Raw genomic sequence first — 17,182 nt, forward strand, 5'->3', positions numbered from 1 at the left:
TAACTTGAATTTACTTCCATAGGAATCCATTGTATGATTTTCACCAGAAAAGTTTGTGTCGATTTTTCAAAAACTACAAATAATCCTTAATCTCCTGTATGACTTAAATGCATTCTTTCAATTGTTTACAGGAGATGCACCGGGCTGGATCCAGGATCCAACCCTGAGTTAGAAAAAGTAACAATAACACTACTTAACCTGCTAATTGAATTTCCTCCCATAGGATAACATTGTTGATTCTAGGGGGAAAAGTTTCTAAGTGTCAACTTTTAAACTAAAATAATATTCCTTAAAAATCACTACTGAAACCAAAAGCCTTTTACTTAATTGTTTACAGGAAATGTCCCAGGACTGAATCTAGGATCCAGTCCTTTGGTTAAAAAAGTAATCTACAAAGTAACTAATTGCATTTAACTAGAAATTCCCATTGAGCTCAATGTTGCATGGTGTTTGAAATTGTGTTGCCTATTGCAACCACTGTAACTATTGTAATCAAAAAGTCTATTTCCTATTTCAAAAGTATTTAAAGTATCTCAGTCTGAGAAAGTATATTTTGATACCTTGTTGGTTCTAAAATAAAACAACTATATATTTTGATACAAAACAATTGGCTTAGAGTTCAGTTCTTGAGTGTGTGAGACTATTTGCTGACTGAGTGTGTACACCAAATGCTTTACACTGTCCTCTGATACTGCCTTACTGCTCGACCAAGCTACCACTTTAGAGAGTAAGGTTATATCTAGCTTTAGCCTCTGCCAAACCTCTGGGGACTGTGGACTCTGTGCACACTGTACCTTACTTTGGTCCAGTGTATACAGTCACTTTCTTACAACATTTCACTCTCGGAACAGATTACAAACTGTTGCTGTTCATACTTGGTGAACCTGGGACATATTCCAGCAGAATGAAAGCCAGGTCGGCAAGGCTGAGTACAAAATAGTTAGTTGTCTTTTATGGTGTAGTACATCCCTTTCAGATGAAATCAGCCTTCTGATTACTTCTCATGGTTGCCTGTGTCAGACAGGAAAGAGCTTGAGGAAGACTCAATGGACCTTGAATGCTTTATTGCTACAGTCCACTTTATTAGTCAGATGTGTGTCACAGAAGGACAATGGCGTGGGACTATAAATTCAGATGCAGTTATTCAGACCATTTTGAAGCTTGCCGCAAAGGAGTGGCCTAATAAAAATTTGGTTGCAGGGTGATTTGCAGTGTTTTGCCTGGATAGCTTCGGAATTGTCCAGTGAAAATGACATCCTCTTTAGAAGGGATAAGTGAGTTCCTCCCTCAGTCTTGAGTAGTAAACTGGTGGAATTGGCACATATTGACCAGGCTCGTATCGATGTATGCACCTATTTATACAGTGGGAACCTGGTGAAAAGGCACTGGAGCTCTTTACATGGTCAGATACAAGCACAAAGTCGTCAAGTGTTAGTGGAGGTAGCTTGTTTGTGGACTGTTAATGCATTGTGATGTTGTGCTCTTTACAGAGATGCGTCTTTGCTTCAATCTAGGAAAGAGTTAGAGTTGTGGCCATCCTAATAAATTCAGGGATGATGTTCCACATCCGGTATGTACTGGTGGGCAAACATGGACATTGACGGCGCTCAAAGTTGGTGGTGTGGAAGAAGCAGAATTGCTGATAAACACCTGGTTGCCAAAATGCCATCCATGGCATCAGAATGGACATACTGGTTTGCACCAGGGAGAAAATGACTTACAATTTCTTGGCAGACTTTCATGGAGAAAGGATTGGTGGGTTTAGGTTTACTCTTGTCCTCATTAATTACCAATCTAAATGGCTAGATGTCAGATTTGCTATGCATCCAGAACTCAATGTAGTTATTGCGTCTTTACATGTATCCTTGTTGCAGACATTGGCGGTACAATTCACCTAAAAAGTTGTCGTGTCATTGCTGCTGCTTTGGATAATAACTCTCCAACAAAAAATATCTAAATCAACCGGCTAGCACAATAGCGTAAAATAAATAACAAAAACACTGGAAAAATAAAGGCATATATTTCTCCCTTAGTTTCTCATTACTGAACCAAAAATCTAAATAGCTCCTCACAGGGAGTCACTGCTGAAGAGTTTTCTTAACTCCACAACTTTTCAGTAATTCCATTTAATGACCTGCCCTTTCACTCATTGGACGTCTATCGCAACAAAGCACTGCACTGTGTCACTTCTCCCCGGAGCACTCAGCCTGACATTGTTGCACCTCCTGGCAATACTGCCATTGTGTACATGAGACACACTGTATGGGGGAAACAAGTCTCCCTGAGGTCCCAGTGGCATGTTTTTTAGCATTAATCTAAAAATGTTAGTAGTTTTTAGGTCTTGTGGCGTTTACAGCGCGAAGTGCTGTCTCGCCAGAGACCTATTGTCAGCGACTCAGCTTTCCAGGAGACAGGACCTGGCCGCGCGCATCTCCTCTCCAAGAAAGCGTTTGGAACTGGCCACGCGCACGAGAACGCGCGCTCCATTGAGCAGGCCACAATTCCCTTGCAATGCGCGCTTACAGACACAGTGAACTTTGAACGTCATTGTTTTTTTGATGTGGCAGTTTAACTCCGTGTGAGGGTATGCTTTTGTGTACATGGCGGGACAGCTGCCTCTGCGCGCACACATACACACACGAGCGCGTTTGCCGCAACGGTGGAAGTCGCCGCTAAGCATACGGCTCGCACCGCCCTTTGTGCCCCCTGAAGTCCTGAAGTGTGCGCTGTGCGAGTCTCACCCCCATCACGACTCGCACAGCCTCTGTCTCGCCTGCGCCCTGGGTCACTGTGCGTATGCCAGGCGGCCCGGGCACTGTAAGCGCCCCGCCCTACGAGTCGCACCTGCCTGGTACGACACGTACATTCACTTCGAATCGTACCATCTCCCAAGTACGCTCCCGAGTACGCGTCTCACGCGGGATGCGTGAGACTCGGTAGGTTCGTCCCCCGATCAGCCTACGAGGCGCACAGAGGTGTTCAGGCCTCACGGACAGCGCGTCCCCGCCTTAGGTCTTGCCTGCAAGCTAGGGAGGGCGTGTTTGGAGCCTCTTGTTACCCCCTAAAAGAAGGAACAGTGCCTGAGGCCCAGTAAAGTGGTTTGAGGGGCATTTAACACTGTTTGAAGATTGAACATTGCTAGTAAGAACTGTGACATTCCAAAAAGTAACTGGAATCGTTTTAAAGTGACTGAAACGGGTGGCGCGCACAACCAGGCTCTCCTATTCCGGCAGGCTAGTCACACCAACACAGAGACTCGCGCGCACACACACACACACACACACACACACACACACACACACACACAGAGACATACATGCACGCAAACACACGAGCGCACACATACAGAGACACACAGCACCACCCCCCGCCGCACACACACACAAGAGGTCGCGCACACACACACACACGAGCGCACACAGACACCCTCCCCGCCCCCCCCAGCCCCACTCACCTCATCGGCGAAACTCCGACTTCAGCCGCCACCGCGGGGCTCTCCCTCGGGCATGGGAGCCCCGTGTCACCATTGCTCCTCTCCTGACTACTCCTCTCCTGGCCAGCCACTCGGTGGGCGCGAGCTGCCAGCAGGAAATGGAAGTCCCGCCCCACGGTAGTTTTCGTCACGCGCACCACAGCACCAGCGGTAAGCGGGCTTCGGGGGGCTTAATTTTCTTTTTTTAGTTGTATTTTCTTTGCTCTTGTTTAGGTAGCCTTTTAACCACTTAAAGGGGCATTTCTGAGACAGTGAAACGAAGTAAACATGCAGCTGAGGCAGCAAAGTCTTTACATTGAGAAACTTCGCTGCATTTATCCAGCCAGGTTGCCCCCAGTAAAAAGAAGGAAGCACTGTAACAGCTGTGAGCCCGTGCCTAAGGTGCATCAGAGCTTTGTAAACAATAACTGCGTCAGCCCCGTGTATGAGGTGCATCATCAGAGCTGTGTGAATAATAACAGCTGTGAGCCCGTGCCTAAGGGGCATCATCAGAGCTGTGTGAATGATAACTGCGTCAGCCCCGTGCGTGAGGTGCATCATCAGAGCTGTGTGAATAATAACAGCTGTGAGCCCGTGCCCCAGGTGCATCATCAGATCTGTGTGAATGATAACTGCGTCAGCCCCGTGCGTGAGGTGCATCATCAGAGCTGTGTGAATAATCACAGCTGTGAGCCCGTGCCTAAGGTGCATCAGAGCTGTGTAAATAATAACTGCGTCAGCCCCGTGCATGAGGTGCATCATCAGAGCTGTGTGAATAATAACTGCGTCAGCCCCGTGCTGAGGTGCATCATTAAAGCTGTGTGAATAAAAACAGCTGTGAGCCCGTGCCTAAGGTGTATCATCAGAGCTGTGTGAATAATAACAGCTGTGAGCCTGTGCCGGAGGTGCATCATCAGAGCTGTGTGAGTAATAACTGCGTCAGCTCCGTGCGTAAGGTGCATCATCAGAGCTGTGTGAATAATAACAGCTGTGAGCCCGTGCCTAAGGTACATCATCAGAGCTGTGTGAATAATAACTGCGCCAGCCCCGTGCGTGAGGTGCATCATCAGAGCTGTGTGAATAATAACAGCTGTGAGCCCGTGCCTAAGGTGCATCATCAGAGCTGTGTGAATAATAACTGCATCAGCCCCGTGCGTGAGGTGCATAATCAGAGCTGTGTGAATAACTGCGCCAGCCCCGTGCGTGAGGTGCATCATCCACATTGCTCAGGTCACCCAAATTCCTGCACTCTCTACCACACTGCTTTTAAAAACCGCATACTCTTGCACACACTCTCACTGCTCACCAATTCAAAGTTTGCTAAAAAATTTATGCAACGCATTGTCATACACAATGCCAATAACTAAAACTTTAATGCTGCGAGACCTATTGCATTGTAAATGCTTGTTTGTTATTGCTGCAAATTCTTAAACCTGTTCCAACAAAAATGTAACAATTTCTCCAGATTTTTCACAGAGTCCCTCTGATTTGAACTGATTTTCTTAATGTTCGGTACTTCAGAAAATCCTTCAATAATCTGAATTTCCAACCCCTGAGACCCAAAGAGATACGAAAGTAACTTTAATTTTCTAAAGCTGTGTCCTTACATAAAATTATGACTGCGGCGAAAGATTCGGAATACTCACTGCCTTTGTTGGACAAAGAATAAATATATGTGTACCTGTAGGGGTTGGGAATCTACCAGTATATGATGCTTATCCTCTTAGATGCTCACTTCTGTTCACTTGACTTAAGGTACTTTATTCTTTGCAGATGCAGAGTGTCATTGGCCTGATACGGAGCTGAACAGGAGGAGGAAGACATTCTGCAGCAAAGTGGAGGGTTATGGTAGCGTCTGCAGCTGTAAGGATCCTACACCTATAGAATTCAATCCAGACCCAGTAAGCATTATTAAGAGGCCAGTCTTTTGTGGTATATTTTTCGTATGAGTCGGGCAAATGCTGTGTAATGTGATGTTGAATGACATTTGTGAATAAGGAATGTCAATGCTGTCATAGTTCACCAACTTTAAGCATCAGGGCAATATTGCAGAGCCAGGATTGTGCTCCTCTTACTGTACTCTCCTAAAACATCGTTATTACTGTTAGGCCTGCAGGGTGATATGGCCTTCCAGGGGTGTAATTTAGACCCTTGTGGCCCGACACTCCCCCACAGCTTCCATCCAGCCCAAGGCCAAAAAGATATGCGATATAAGAGACTCCGGACCCTCATCACACTCTGCAGGAGGGCCCATCATTTTGTGCTACTCTACTGTAGCGCTCGTATGTGTTGTAGCTTTCAAACTATTAGCATTCAGAATTAATTGGACCATCCAGTTTGCAAAGCCATTAAGGCATACGCAACGTCAGTCTTACCTTAATTACTGGAAAAAGCTTTAAATTCAGGATTGAATAGTAAAGTACTAGATGTGTTATCTAAAAAAAAATACTTCAATGTAGAGCACAGGTCTACGGCGAGATGTAAAACCTATATGAATGACCCGAGAAGTCCAGTAACTATCTTTCTCAGTATTGGACTTGCAACAACGTTGTGGAGATGCGAATGGCTGGTAGTCACCAACACAGCAACCTAGTATACTAATTTTCTAAATCGTTTTCCAGATGGACTGAGGCTTTCCTTCCCATCTCCACCATTCAGTAATTCTGTACTGTTACGGCAACCTGTTCCTTCAGTAGTAGTGTTGCTAATTAGCTAATTTAAAGATGTATGCAAAGTGTCTGATGTTAGTCAGTTTTGGGTTCTATGAGCTAGTGGTGGTCAATCATGATTCATTTTTAAGAACTTTCATATTAAATTAGAGTGAAAATATTTCCAGTAGTTGAAGTTGGATAACGTTTAATCACGGGATCCTGTAAGGAAGACTTTTTTTCCTTACATATTTTCATAAAACCGATTACCTATTCTCTAATCTTGAGAGAAGGATTTTTGTTCATTATGGCTTTCTACCCTTAGGACCCGATCCACAGAATAACCTATTTTTAACCCAACACTCTGAGAATTCCAACTGCTTAATTTTAGGTATTACAAAAGTCTCCACCTTTGTGATCTCGCCTGTGCTATTCAATAGATTTTCAAATACATGTGGTTAGAGCAACTGTACTATTAAACGGACATTCAATACAATAGTGCAAAGGTCAAGTTGCAATTTTGTAGCACAGTAGAGCCATTTTCACATAAGCTAAACAGCACTGTTAGCTGCTTCACACTTTGTATATTGCACCTACTTTACATGTGGAATTAATTCTGATAATGGTCATAGTCCTCTTCAGTATGATATTTACATTTCGACTGCACAGCGCTTGTGCTGTGCTTGTGAAATCTATTGTTTTTAATCTAAACTTAAAAGGGGCTTACATCCCACTCCTCTCTTTTCTGGCTTTTCATTTTTTACTTTTCCTCCATTTCTATTGGCTGTAGCATATTTTCCTGCATTTATCAATGCTTGTTCCTTATCTTCTTCTCTCATCAGTTTCCAGTGACCAAAATACTGTTAACATCTGCTTTGGTGGAACTATTTTTTTATAAAGTTGTGGCTCTTTTTGCCTTTTCGCTTGCAGCAGATTTATATTGCAACTTATCACCCGGAGAAAGTGATTTGCCCAGAATCGCAGGATGTTTGCCGCTGAGACTCGAACCGGGAACCCCAGCGCTCTAATCAGCAGCTCTGGTCACTGCGCCACTTACTCTCCACTCCCGTGTTACTTGTCAGAGAGCTTGTCATCCAGGATGATGATTGATAAAAAAAGCATTTATTCTTCTCATTGGCGAAACCAATGTATTACCAGACCCCTTTTACAGCATAACAGTTTAGAGCTCAAAACCTCTGTGAGGCTTTCTTAGTCACTGTTTAGCTCTGAAGCTAGGATGCTCATTTGTGACTGAGGCTAGAGTCAACCTTTCCTACTATCCCAAGACGGTATGTCTCTGATAAATTAAGTCCAATAACTTTTTTTTCAAGTTGTACACTAAGTCCAAATCTTTACGCTAACTTCTGTGCTAAAATAATTTGGATTCTCACCTCCCACCCTCACCTGACTTATTTCTGTCTGTCTTTTTCACATCTAAAAATTAAGTAATGACTGTGGGTATAAAGGAACTTGGCAAAGATCTAATCGCTTCTGTCTGGTGTTTAATTAGTGCAAGAGCTGACCTGCAGCACCATATACTACCTACTCTGTTCTAGTACCCACACCACATCTGTTCCTCCAATTCAAATTGTCGTCTGGTCAGTGCTTTAAATTATTTACTGTGCTAATTTGGATACTCCTGTTTTTTGTCTGAGTATTACCTCTCCCACATGCTTTTGACTGTCATTTGCAAAACTGTCCTTAATTGGATTGCGGGGTGCCACTTGCATTTCCCATAAAATGTTAGGCTTGCATATTAATTCCAGGGCGCTTCTGTGGGCAAACAACACTGATGAGATCTATGTACATGTTCAAAACCTGAGCACATTTTAGTGTGATGTTATTTATTTGCAGATCAAAGACAACAAGGTGACCAATGTTCCAGTTGCCGTGATTGCTGGAAATCGACCGAACTACCTTTACAGGTGAGCGTCAAAACTTTGCCATTAGCCATTTTCCTTCAGTTAAGGTGAGGGCAGTAGTTTTGGAAATCTAGATTCAAGGCTGTAAATAGAGCCAACAAGTTTGCTGCTAGATAGAGACCTCAAGCCACCCCTGAGCTGAGATGAAAAAAATCTATTCTTTCTCTATAGCCCATCCGACAGTTTTTTTTTCCTTTGAGTTTGCCAAAAGCCACTGTTTCTGAGCTGAATGTCAAAGTGTTTGTCCCCTCTGCGTGAGACATTAATTGATTATGCCAATGGCTTCACACTACCATTACTTGAGCATTCCTGCCATGACCTCAGCTGATGCCATTGTGCTGGGTTATGGTTGCCTCATCAAGGAAGAGCCTAATGTAAAATCCCTGAGAAGGTTTCAGTTGCCAGTTTAAAGATCAGTTGTGCAAGTGAATGACACATCGGTTTGCCTCTCCTAGGTGCTTTTTTTGTACGAGTGACCTAAAAACCCTCTAACTAATTAAAACCAGCATTGGCAAAGCAATGGGCCTGGTGTTGACTCCAGCTCTTTTGGCTTTCATTCTTGTTTGGTCATGATTTTGCGAAGCTTGATTGATGAAAACGCTGCTGGATCCTCATCAATCGAAAGAAAGAAAAAAAAATCACTGAAAGCAAAATAAAATGTTGGTTTTCGAAACCATGCATTGCTTTAGTAGTCTCTGATACTTGAGGGAACTCCTTTGTGTCGCTGTGCTCCTTGTACAAGGGCGAAATGCAGCCACTCATACTAAAGTAAGGCAATAGTTGAAGAGACCAGACCCGTAGCCCCAGGATGTATGGTATAATGAGCGGATGAAAAATGTAAGTGGCACAGAAACAGACCAATGGATGAAGATGACTTACTGAAAGCCCTTATAAGTAAGTATATTACACATAGAAGTTCAGTTAAATAAAAAGGTGTTGTAAAAATGTGTTGGAGTCTGCTTTGGTCAGGAAGACGGAGGCATGTGCACGTATTAGTTTTGATATAGTGGGACTCCTATATAGGAGCTATTACTTGGTACGACTAGAAGAGTACCATAGGCAAATAAATGAGAATCCATTTCACATATATTTTTATCACTTCCTGTTCTGCTGCAAGCAAGTTGTTTCTTCGGTCTTGATGCACACTGGTGTGAGCATAGCCTGGTGACTTTCTTTTAAGCACCTCAGTTCTTTTCTATCTTGAAATGGTAACCACTTGGTCTGGGTCACAAGAGGAGAAGCCACTGTAAATGTTCTTCTTTGTCAAGGACTGTTGATTAGCCGAGAGAAAAATTTTTTGAGCGGCATAACACAGGTGTTGATAGAACCTAATTAATGAGAATGCTGTGAAGACTTTCAGCAGTGAATTGAAGTGATGTTGTTTAAAGTTTGCCATACCTACCTGAGCATAATAGTTTAATATTTACCTAGGCATATTAGCTTGATTGTATACTTATCAGGAGATTATAGTTTGCCTATCTAGTTTGCCACACCATCCTAGCCTAATGACTGGGCACCAATTCAGATTCTCCTATTAACATGACCATAGAATCTGGATTTCATTAAAGACACGGAGGCTAACATGCATTAATCCTTTAATGCCAACTCACAACAGCCGCTTACATCACAAAGGTAAAACAAAGAATTACATGACATCACGTCAACAATATAAGGCATGAGCAGGAGTAGAGCTGCCTCTTTTAAATGCGAAGGAACAATGAGAAGTCGGGATAGCAACTTGGTAAAAGGACGGTGAAGGGGTTGAAATCCGGGTTGAAATCCATGGAAGGGAGTGAAGGAAGAATGCTGAAGATCCATTAATTCGAGTTATCTGAAAATAAAATGAAGAATGTCAAGTGTCTGATGAAAATCAGAAGAAAGTCAGTAATAATCGATGTAAGCATACTTAAAATTGAAAAGTGAGTGCATCAGGAATATAACCCAAAATATATACTCCGTCCAAGAGAGGGACGGGAGGGATAATGTTAGCCTCCGTGTCTTTAATGAAATCCAGATTCTCTGGTCATGTTAATAGGAGAATCGCAATTTCATTACAAGACCAGGAGGCTACATTATGCATGTTGGTAGCCATGAATAACAGCATCAGAGACATGTTCAATTAGTTTGCAGTAGTGATGCGCAAAGGTAGAAGCATTAGACCAATCTGCACACTTAAGGATAACATCCAACTTAGCCACCAGACCAGAAAGATTTGCTGGCCATAGCACTTCTTAGAGAATGAGCTTGAAATTTAGAGAGATCGATACCAGCAAAGTTCATAGCCACCTGGCAATAGAGCAGGAAGAGATGGGTTTAAAGGGTTTGACATAGGAAACCAGAAGTTGACTTGCATCAGGTGGACGAAGGTCTTTCATTCTTAAGTCATATTCCTTCATGCAATCAATTACACAAAGCTTTTTGCAAAGATCAAAACGAGGGTAGAAAATGAAATCAGACAGTTTTAGTTCTACTATAAATTTCAAATTTAACACCAAATATGTCATAGCTCCTATAAGAGATATCTAGGGCCTTAACGTCGGATACCCTGCGACAAGAAATCAGACATAAGAGAGAGGCAAGTTTAATTGAAAGACATTTTCTGTTAAGAAGGGAGTTATCAGGCCAGGAGCAAAAAAGGTCAAGCAATAGTTTAACATCCCAAACAGATTGATATTTAGGCCTGGGGGGCCTTTTAAGTCTGATACTTTTAAGGACTCTACAAATAATAACATTCTTACCTGACAATAGAGTGTCCTGCGGAGATGGCAGACCTATAACAGTTCATAGATCTATAGGAGAGACCACTGTCGAAAAGTTCCACTAGGAAATTGACTATATTAACAATAGGAGCCTCCACGGGATCCATTAACAATAGGAGCCTCCACGGGATCCAAGTCCCTTTCCAAGCACCAACCAGACCATTTTTAGGTTTCGCTGGAGCACGGTGCTTTAGCTCCGCCTCCAGGAGAAATCTGTAGTCTTCAGTAAGGGACACTTGAATCCGCCCTCTGTTCCATTGGCTAGCTCCATAAATGGAGGCTAGCCATTGGAACAGAGATCTGTCCGTTAAGGCCGGACCAGATTCGGGGGCGTTCCCGAGATTTTTTCCCTCTCCACCCACTTCTGTTCGTCATCACGGTGGTGGGTGTGTGTTATTTTTTTTTTCGAGTGGGCCTGTTTTGTTCCTTTTCAAAGTGTCTGTTGTTGGAGTTGGCTGCAAGATTCGAGTTCCCACGAGGCAATCAGGTAAGGAGCATTTTGTTTATAAATGTGCTGCGCCGTTCCCGCCACCCCCCCCTCCCGCTGTTCGTGCGCCGTTCCCGCCCTCCCCCCCCTCGGTGTCCTGTGCCCTGTGCCCGTTCCCGCCCCCCTCCCGCTGTCCGTGTCCGTTCCGCCCCCCTCCCCGTGTGCCCGTTCCCGCCCCCCTCCCCTTTCACTCTCCGTTGCCTGTTTTAATGGCCGCTGCAAGTTTCACGGCTCCGCATTAGCTAGTGATATGAAGTTCATTAACTGAAGAAGAGAGAGCGGTGGCTCGAGACTCATTAACGGGATCCGGCACCGATATGAGTGGAACTAGGCTGCCCTAATGACAGGATCGCCGGGTGCCCTTTGCGGAATGCAAGAGGGACGCGGCGGAGAGGGAAATATTGTAAAGAAGTGCTTGAATTAACTGATATTGCCCTTCCCGGGAGAAACGAGGAGCGAGTCGCAGGGAAAAGCGAGGGAACTTGCAGAGGATCCCTGCGGCGTGAGGCGCTGCCGTGCTCTGCCAGGAGGAGAAGGAGGAGGAGGCTGTGGTGTTGGAGGCTGGGCGGCCCCGACTCCCTGACGCCAGCCAGACCAGATCAATCCAGAGAGGAGGAGGGACTCGGATCGCCTGCATGTGTGTGTGTGGGGAGGAGAGGGGAGCTAGCATTGGAGGAGCGGGCACCGGAGAGCGGCGGCTGGAGGGGGGTACGCCACACCGGGACACGCACGGTAAGCCCCCGCCTTTATTCACTCTTCGTACTGCTCATTATACACCCGTCCTGGCCCACACAATCGGGCACAAGACTTTTGGGAAGGTCTTAGCCGGCATGATGGCGCCACTTCTGGGGAGAGTGAAGGACCGGCAAGGGGGTCCGTATGTCTCCCCATTCTCGAGTCTCTGCTTCCCCTCACCCCGGGGCTTGAGCCGGGGCGGGGTGTGCGGTGCTCCGGCGGCCTCGGCTCCTCTGCTGGAGCAAAGAAACAAACAAGGCACGAAGAAAGTTACAAGTTTTCACAGAGCGTCGCTATGGGCCCGGGGCATCGTGATACCGATGGCCCCATCCCTCAAGTAGTTTTGTTTTCATTCTGCGGCTCTACCAGGTGATCAGCTCCCGTTCGCTGCGGTGTCTCAGTTTGTGTGATTTTTATCGCAGACGCTGCAGAGGTTTTACAGCAACAAAGAGTGGGCCATTAACTTAAGCGGAGCCAATCACAGTATGAAGCAGCCAAGAGGTGTAGTACTTCCCAACACTTTATGAGGCCTATTCGCTGTTTTCAGATATCTAAAGTGCTTTAAGGACCAGCGCAGGCCTTAGTTTTGAAAGCAGTTACCATGCACGTTACTTGCAGTGAATATGCGTCCAAGGAGGGAAGATAAAAGAACAAGGAAAGTGGCTAGGACAGCGTCTCTTTAAAGGTAGAGTTTTGTCTCTTTCTCCCATCGCTCCGCAACGAGATGGTTTAAAGCGCTATATGCTTGTTTCCCCTTGTGTGCAGCAGTTTTAGTGCTGGGCTGGATCCTGCGTGGAGGGAGGGAGCCGGGGAGCACGTTAGCAGCAGGAAGTGCCCTTCTTGGAGCATGCCTTTGAATGAATGGCAGTTGTTTCTTGCGTCCGCCAAGTTCTTTAAATTTGTATGACTGACCGTGGATCCGGTTTGTAGCTAGGGGGTGCAGGAACCAGACCACATTTGTTTGACACCTCTCAATCTGTGCATTCAAAAAAGCGCATGGGTTTCCACTTGAACTGCCTTGAGCCAGTATCGTTTTTTTAATTAAGACGTTTAATGAACAGCAAAGCAAAAAGGGCTAATGCAATTGACTGATAATGAACATTGACACTGCAAAAAAATGAGGCTGCAGTGCATCTGTCAGATCCCTTTAAAACCCAAAGCATCTCCTGCCCTCTCCCCTCCTTCCCACTGCGTCGGCAATAAAACGATAAACCGTATTGACACAAGGACGAGCGTATCGCTCTCGGTGTTATTGGAGGAAAGGGTGAAAGTGCCACCAGGCAGCCGTTGTGTTGACACCTACCGCTTTTTTTCCGTAGATATTTTTGTTTCCCCTTGCTGGTGGCGTGTGTTGGAGGAGGGTCTGCCCTGACAGCTCGCGTGGACCGCCGGTGCCTCGACAGGGCCCTGCGCGCATCCTTCTCGTTATCCCGCAGCCCCAAGAGGATCACTTCCAGGCGGGATTAGGTTACCCCGGAGGCAGGGATTTGCCCCTGTACTGCCTGTTGACCCCTCCAGCCCTCTGGTGTGTAATACTCGTTTTAGTAGACTTTCGCTCTTGCCTGGCATCATTAATCGTTCTGCCTATTACATTTACATCGTTCTGTGCATTTAAGCTTCAGGGAGTCTGCTCCCCAAATCCAAAAAGTGGATGCTTTGGAGTTCCACTGACAGGGGCAGAAGATAACGTCCGGGTGCATTTCTGTAGCGTTTAAATTAAATAACCGGAACATAGCGCTTTTGCACGGTGACATTCTAGCACCGTATACTGCTTATACCTTCTGGAGCGATCCTTGTTTAAGGAGAAATCCTAGTCACTCCCTTAATTCCCCGTTTTCATTGGTGACAGATCCATCATACTGATTTGCTCCTAGTTGCTCATTTGGTCGTTCTTGGCTTTCTTACTCTTCCTCAGTGCCCTGTAATTAGTAGCATAAAAAAGTGCTCCTATCTCTTTGTTTCACTTTCTCCCCTTTTAGACGTTTGATAATAGTTGACACCTGTCCCACATAATCTGTTATTGGCATGGCATTGCACCTCTTCTCACGATTTTAAAACCTCTTTGGATTTTCTTTGCTGGAAGTTGATTTTACGTATGTAAAATAAAGATGCCTCCACTTCAGTGAGTTGTAGGCAGGGAATTATGCAGCAGGGAGCACCAAATTACATATCAGGGTTGATTAATTTATGCTGCAAGAAAAGGGAAGTTATAGGGCATAAATGCTAAAACTTACAAGAGCAGGCGGCACAGATAACTTATCAGCAGTAATAATAAAAACAGCTATTCCTTGGTGGAACAACTTGCTCCACCTGCTTTTTCAAACAAATTCTCCTGAAAAAAGCTTCCTAGATTGCTGGAAGGGGCAGTCCCTCGAGTCTGGGGTACACCTCCTCCACCTCTGGCCAAGTTCGAACCCCCGCCCCACGTACGCAGCTCTCCCTTCATTGTTTACCTCCTCTCTTTCATCACTTCTCCCTTACCCTCCCTCTATTTCATGCTAGAGGCTTCATGCGACCCTCAGCTGGTGAAACTCTGCTTCTGTGCCACCCCTGACCTCTGTGTGGGGCTCTTTGCGTGTGTGTGGGGCTCTTTGCGTGTGTGTGGGGCTCTTTGCGTGTGTGTGGGGCTCTTTGCGTGTGTGTGGGGCTCTTTGCGTGTGTGTGGGGCTCTTTGCGTGTGTGTGTGTGGGGGGGCTCTTGCGTGTGTGTGTGGGGGGCTCTTGTGTGGTGTGTGTGGGGGGCTCTTGTGTGGTGTGTGTGGGGGGCTCTTGTGTGTGTGTGTGTGGGGCTCTTGTGTGGGTGTGTGTGTGCAAATGCAATACATCTTGCATTTGCGACAGAGTAAGCTATTGGCATTGTAAATGACAATGCCATTTATTTATCTGTTTTCAAAACCAACACATAAATAAAAAGTTTGTCATTTACAATGCCAATAGCTCAAACTTTTCCGAAGGCGAAACCGTTGCATTGTAAATGCTTGTTTCCAGATGTTATTATATCTGTAGTGTGTTCCAGGTGCCCAAGATTCTCAGAGGAGTGTGAGAGCAGATGACGAAAGTCCAGACAATTGGTTGGATTGCCTGACACTTTCCAGGCAAGAAGGTTCACGTTCCCTGAAAGAACCAGGTGGTGATCTTCTCCGTTTGCGTTTAGGAGGAGTCCTTGAGAAGCCGGAATTAGGAGGGGAACGTCGCAAGAAAGTTCCAGAGCTGTGGGGAACCAAGCTTGAGACGGCCAGAAAGGGGTTATCGGGACTAGAGAGCACTGTTCCTGTCTCACTTTCTGCAGAACCCTTTGGATCATAGCAAAGGGGGGAAAGGCGTAGGGGCGGAGAGGAGCCCAAGGTTGGTGGAAAGCGTTGACAGCGAGAGCACCCGGGTCTGGCATCCAGCTGAAATATTGTGGAAGTTGGAAAGACAAACAGCTTGCAAAAAGGTCCACATCGAAAGGACCCAAATAGTGAACCAGAGAATTGAAAACGGTCGGATTGAGTTTCCAGTCGCTGAAATCTACTAGGAATCTCGAGTTCCAATCCGCTGAGAGATCGGATTTCCCGGGAAGGTACTCTCCCTCAGGGAGATCTTGTGTTCCAGACAGAACATCCAGAGTTTCTTGGCCAGATCTGATAGGTCGGCAGATCTCGTACCGCCGAGACGGTTGATATACGAGACTGCGGAAACGTTGTCCATCTTCAGGAGAACGGATCTGCCCTGAAGAGATTGTCTGAAGCTCATCAAAACATAGCGCCCGGCCGTCATTTCTAAGAAATTTATATGGTGGGAAGACTCTGAAGGGGTCCAAATACCACCAGTGTCCTGGTCGAGGAGACGAGCACCCCAACCATTAAGGCTGGCGTCTGACTCTAGAACGAAGTCTGGAGTTGAACCAAAGATAGCTCTTCCATTCCAAGCGTCCAAATTGTCCAGCCACCAAGAAAGTTCCAGTCTGGCTTCTTCGTCCAGAGAAACCTGGTCTCCGTACCAAAGTCCGGATCTGAGAGCTTTGGCTTTCACTCTCTGAAGAGCACGGTAGTTCAGGGGACTGGCAACTCTCTGAGGGACAGAGACTGATGTTTGAGGACAAATCTGATCTCCTTCCGAATTTTGGCAATCTTCTTTTTGGGGAGTAAGAGGAGACACTTGGACGTGTCCACAGTGAAGCCTAGGAACTCCAGGGATTTGGAGGGTAAAAGGATGGATTTTTCCCTGTTTATAATGAACCCAAGGCTCTCTATGAGGTTCATGGAGGTTTGCAGATCTTCTAGAATCTGTGAGTGAGATTGGGACATTATCAAAATATCGTCTAAATAGATGATGAGACGAATACCCCTGGCTCTTAGGACGGAGACTATCGTTCTCATGATCTTGGTGAAACCCCAAGGGGCGGATGAAAGACCGAAAGGGAGGGCCTGAAATTGAAAAAGGCGATTGTCCCAAATAAATTGTAGAAAAGGTTGATGTTCCATTGCCATGGGTATTGTAAAATAGGCATCTTTTAAGTCCAATTTGACCAGCCAATCTCTTTTGAGTAGAAGGTCCCTGAGCAGATGGATGCCTTCCATCTTGAAATGACAGGAGACGAGGTACTTGTTTACCTCCCGAGGGTTTATTACTGGACGCCTACACTTGTCCTTCTTTTCGACTAGGAAAAGGGTGCTTACAAAATGAGACCAAGGAACCTCTATTATTGCGCCCTTCTTCAACATAGAAGAAACCTCTTCTTTGACGATCTCTAGATGTTCTGAAGAAAGAACAAGAGGATTGGGAGTGGCAGATTGGAAAGGAATCTCTGTTAAATCTATTTTGAAACCTTGAACTGTTTCGAGAACCCACGGGTCTTGAGTCAAAGATTCCCAGACGTGAATGAAATGTTTGAGCCTGCGCCCGACCTTTGGAGGGGGAGAAGAAAGAGAAGCACTTACTTTGGGTGGTGTTGTTGGAAGCACCACGAGCGGGGAAGCCTCTTCTGCGTGAACCTCTTCCTCTCTGTGGGAAGTACTGTCTGGTGTTGGAGGGGTAGAAGCCTCTACCGGATGAACCTCTTCCTCTTCCGTAGGTGAAGGGCCAGAAATTACCTCGGCCGGAAGAACGGCCCCTTCTACCGGCCTGACCAAAAACACGTTTCATATTATTTTGGGCTTTGTCCAAAGCTGTAAATGT

The 17,182-nt window shown here is 45.6% G+C and overlaps 1 protein-coding gene across 1 annotated transcript in view; it reads left to right on the forward strand.

Moving 5' to 3' along the window:
• POMGNT1 (protein O-linked mannose N-acetylglucosaminyltransferase 1 (beta 1,2-)) overlaps nt 1–17,182 on the forward strand; it is a 230,324-nt gene that overhangs the window by 73,747 nt on the left and 139,395 nt on the right. The window contains exons 8-9 of the mRNA XM_078671701.1: nt 5,246–5,373; nt 7,975–8,045. Coding sequence (XP_078527827.1) covers nt 5,246–5,373; nt 7,975–8,045 — 199 coding nt within the window. The remainder of the gene's footprint in view (nt 1–5,245; nt 5,374–7,974; nt 8,046–17,182) is intronic.

This window comes from Lissotriton helveticus, chromosome 1_2 (assembly GCF_964261635.1).
Source record: "Lissotriton helveticus chromosome 1_2, aLisHel1.1, whole genome shotgun sequence".
Classification (NCBI taxonomy): Eukaryota; Metazoa; Chordata; class Amphibia; order Caudata; family Salamandridae; genus Lissotriton; species Lissotriton helveticus.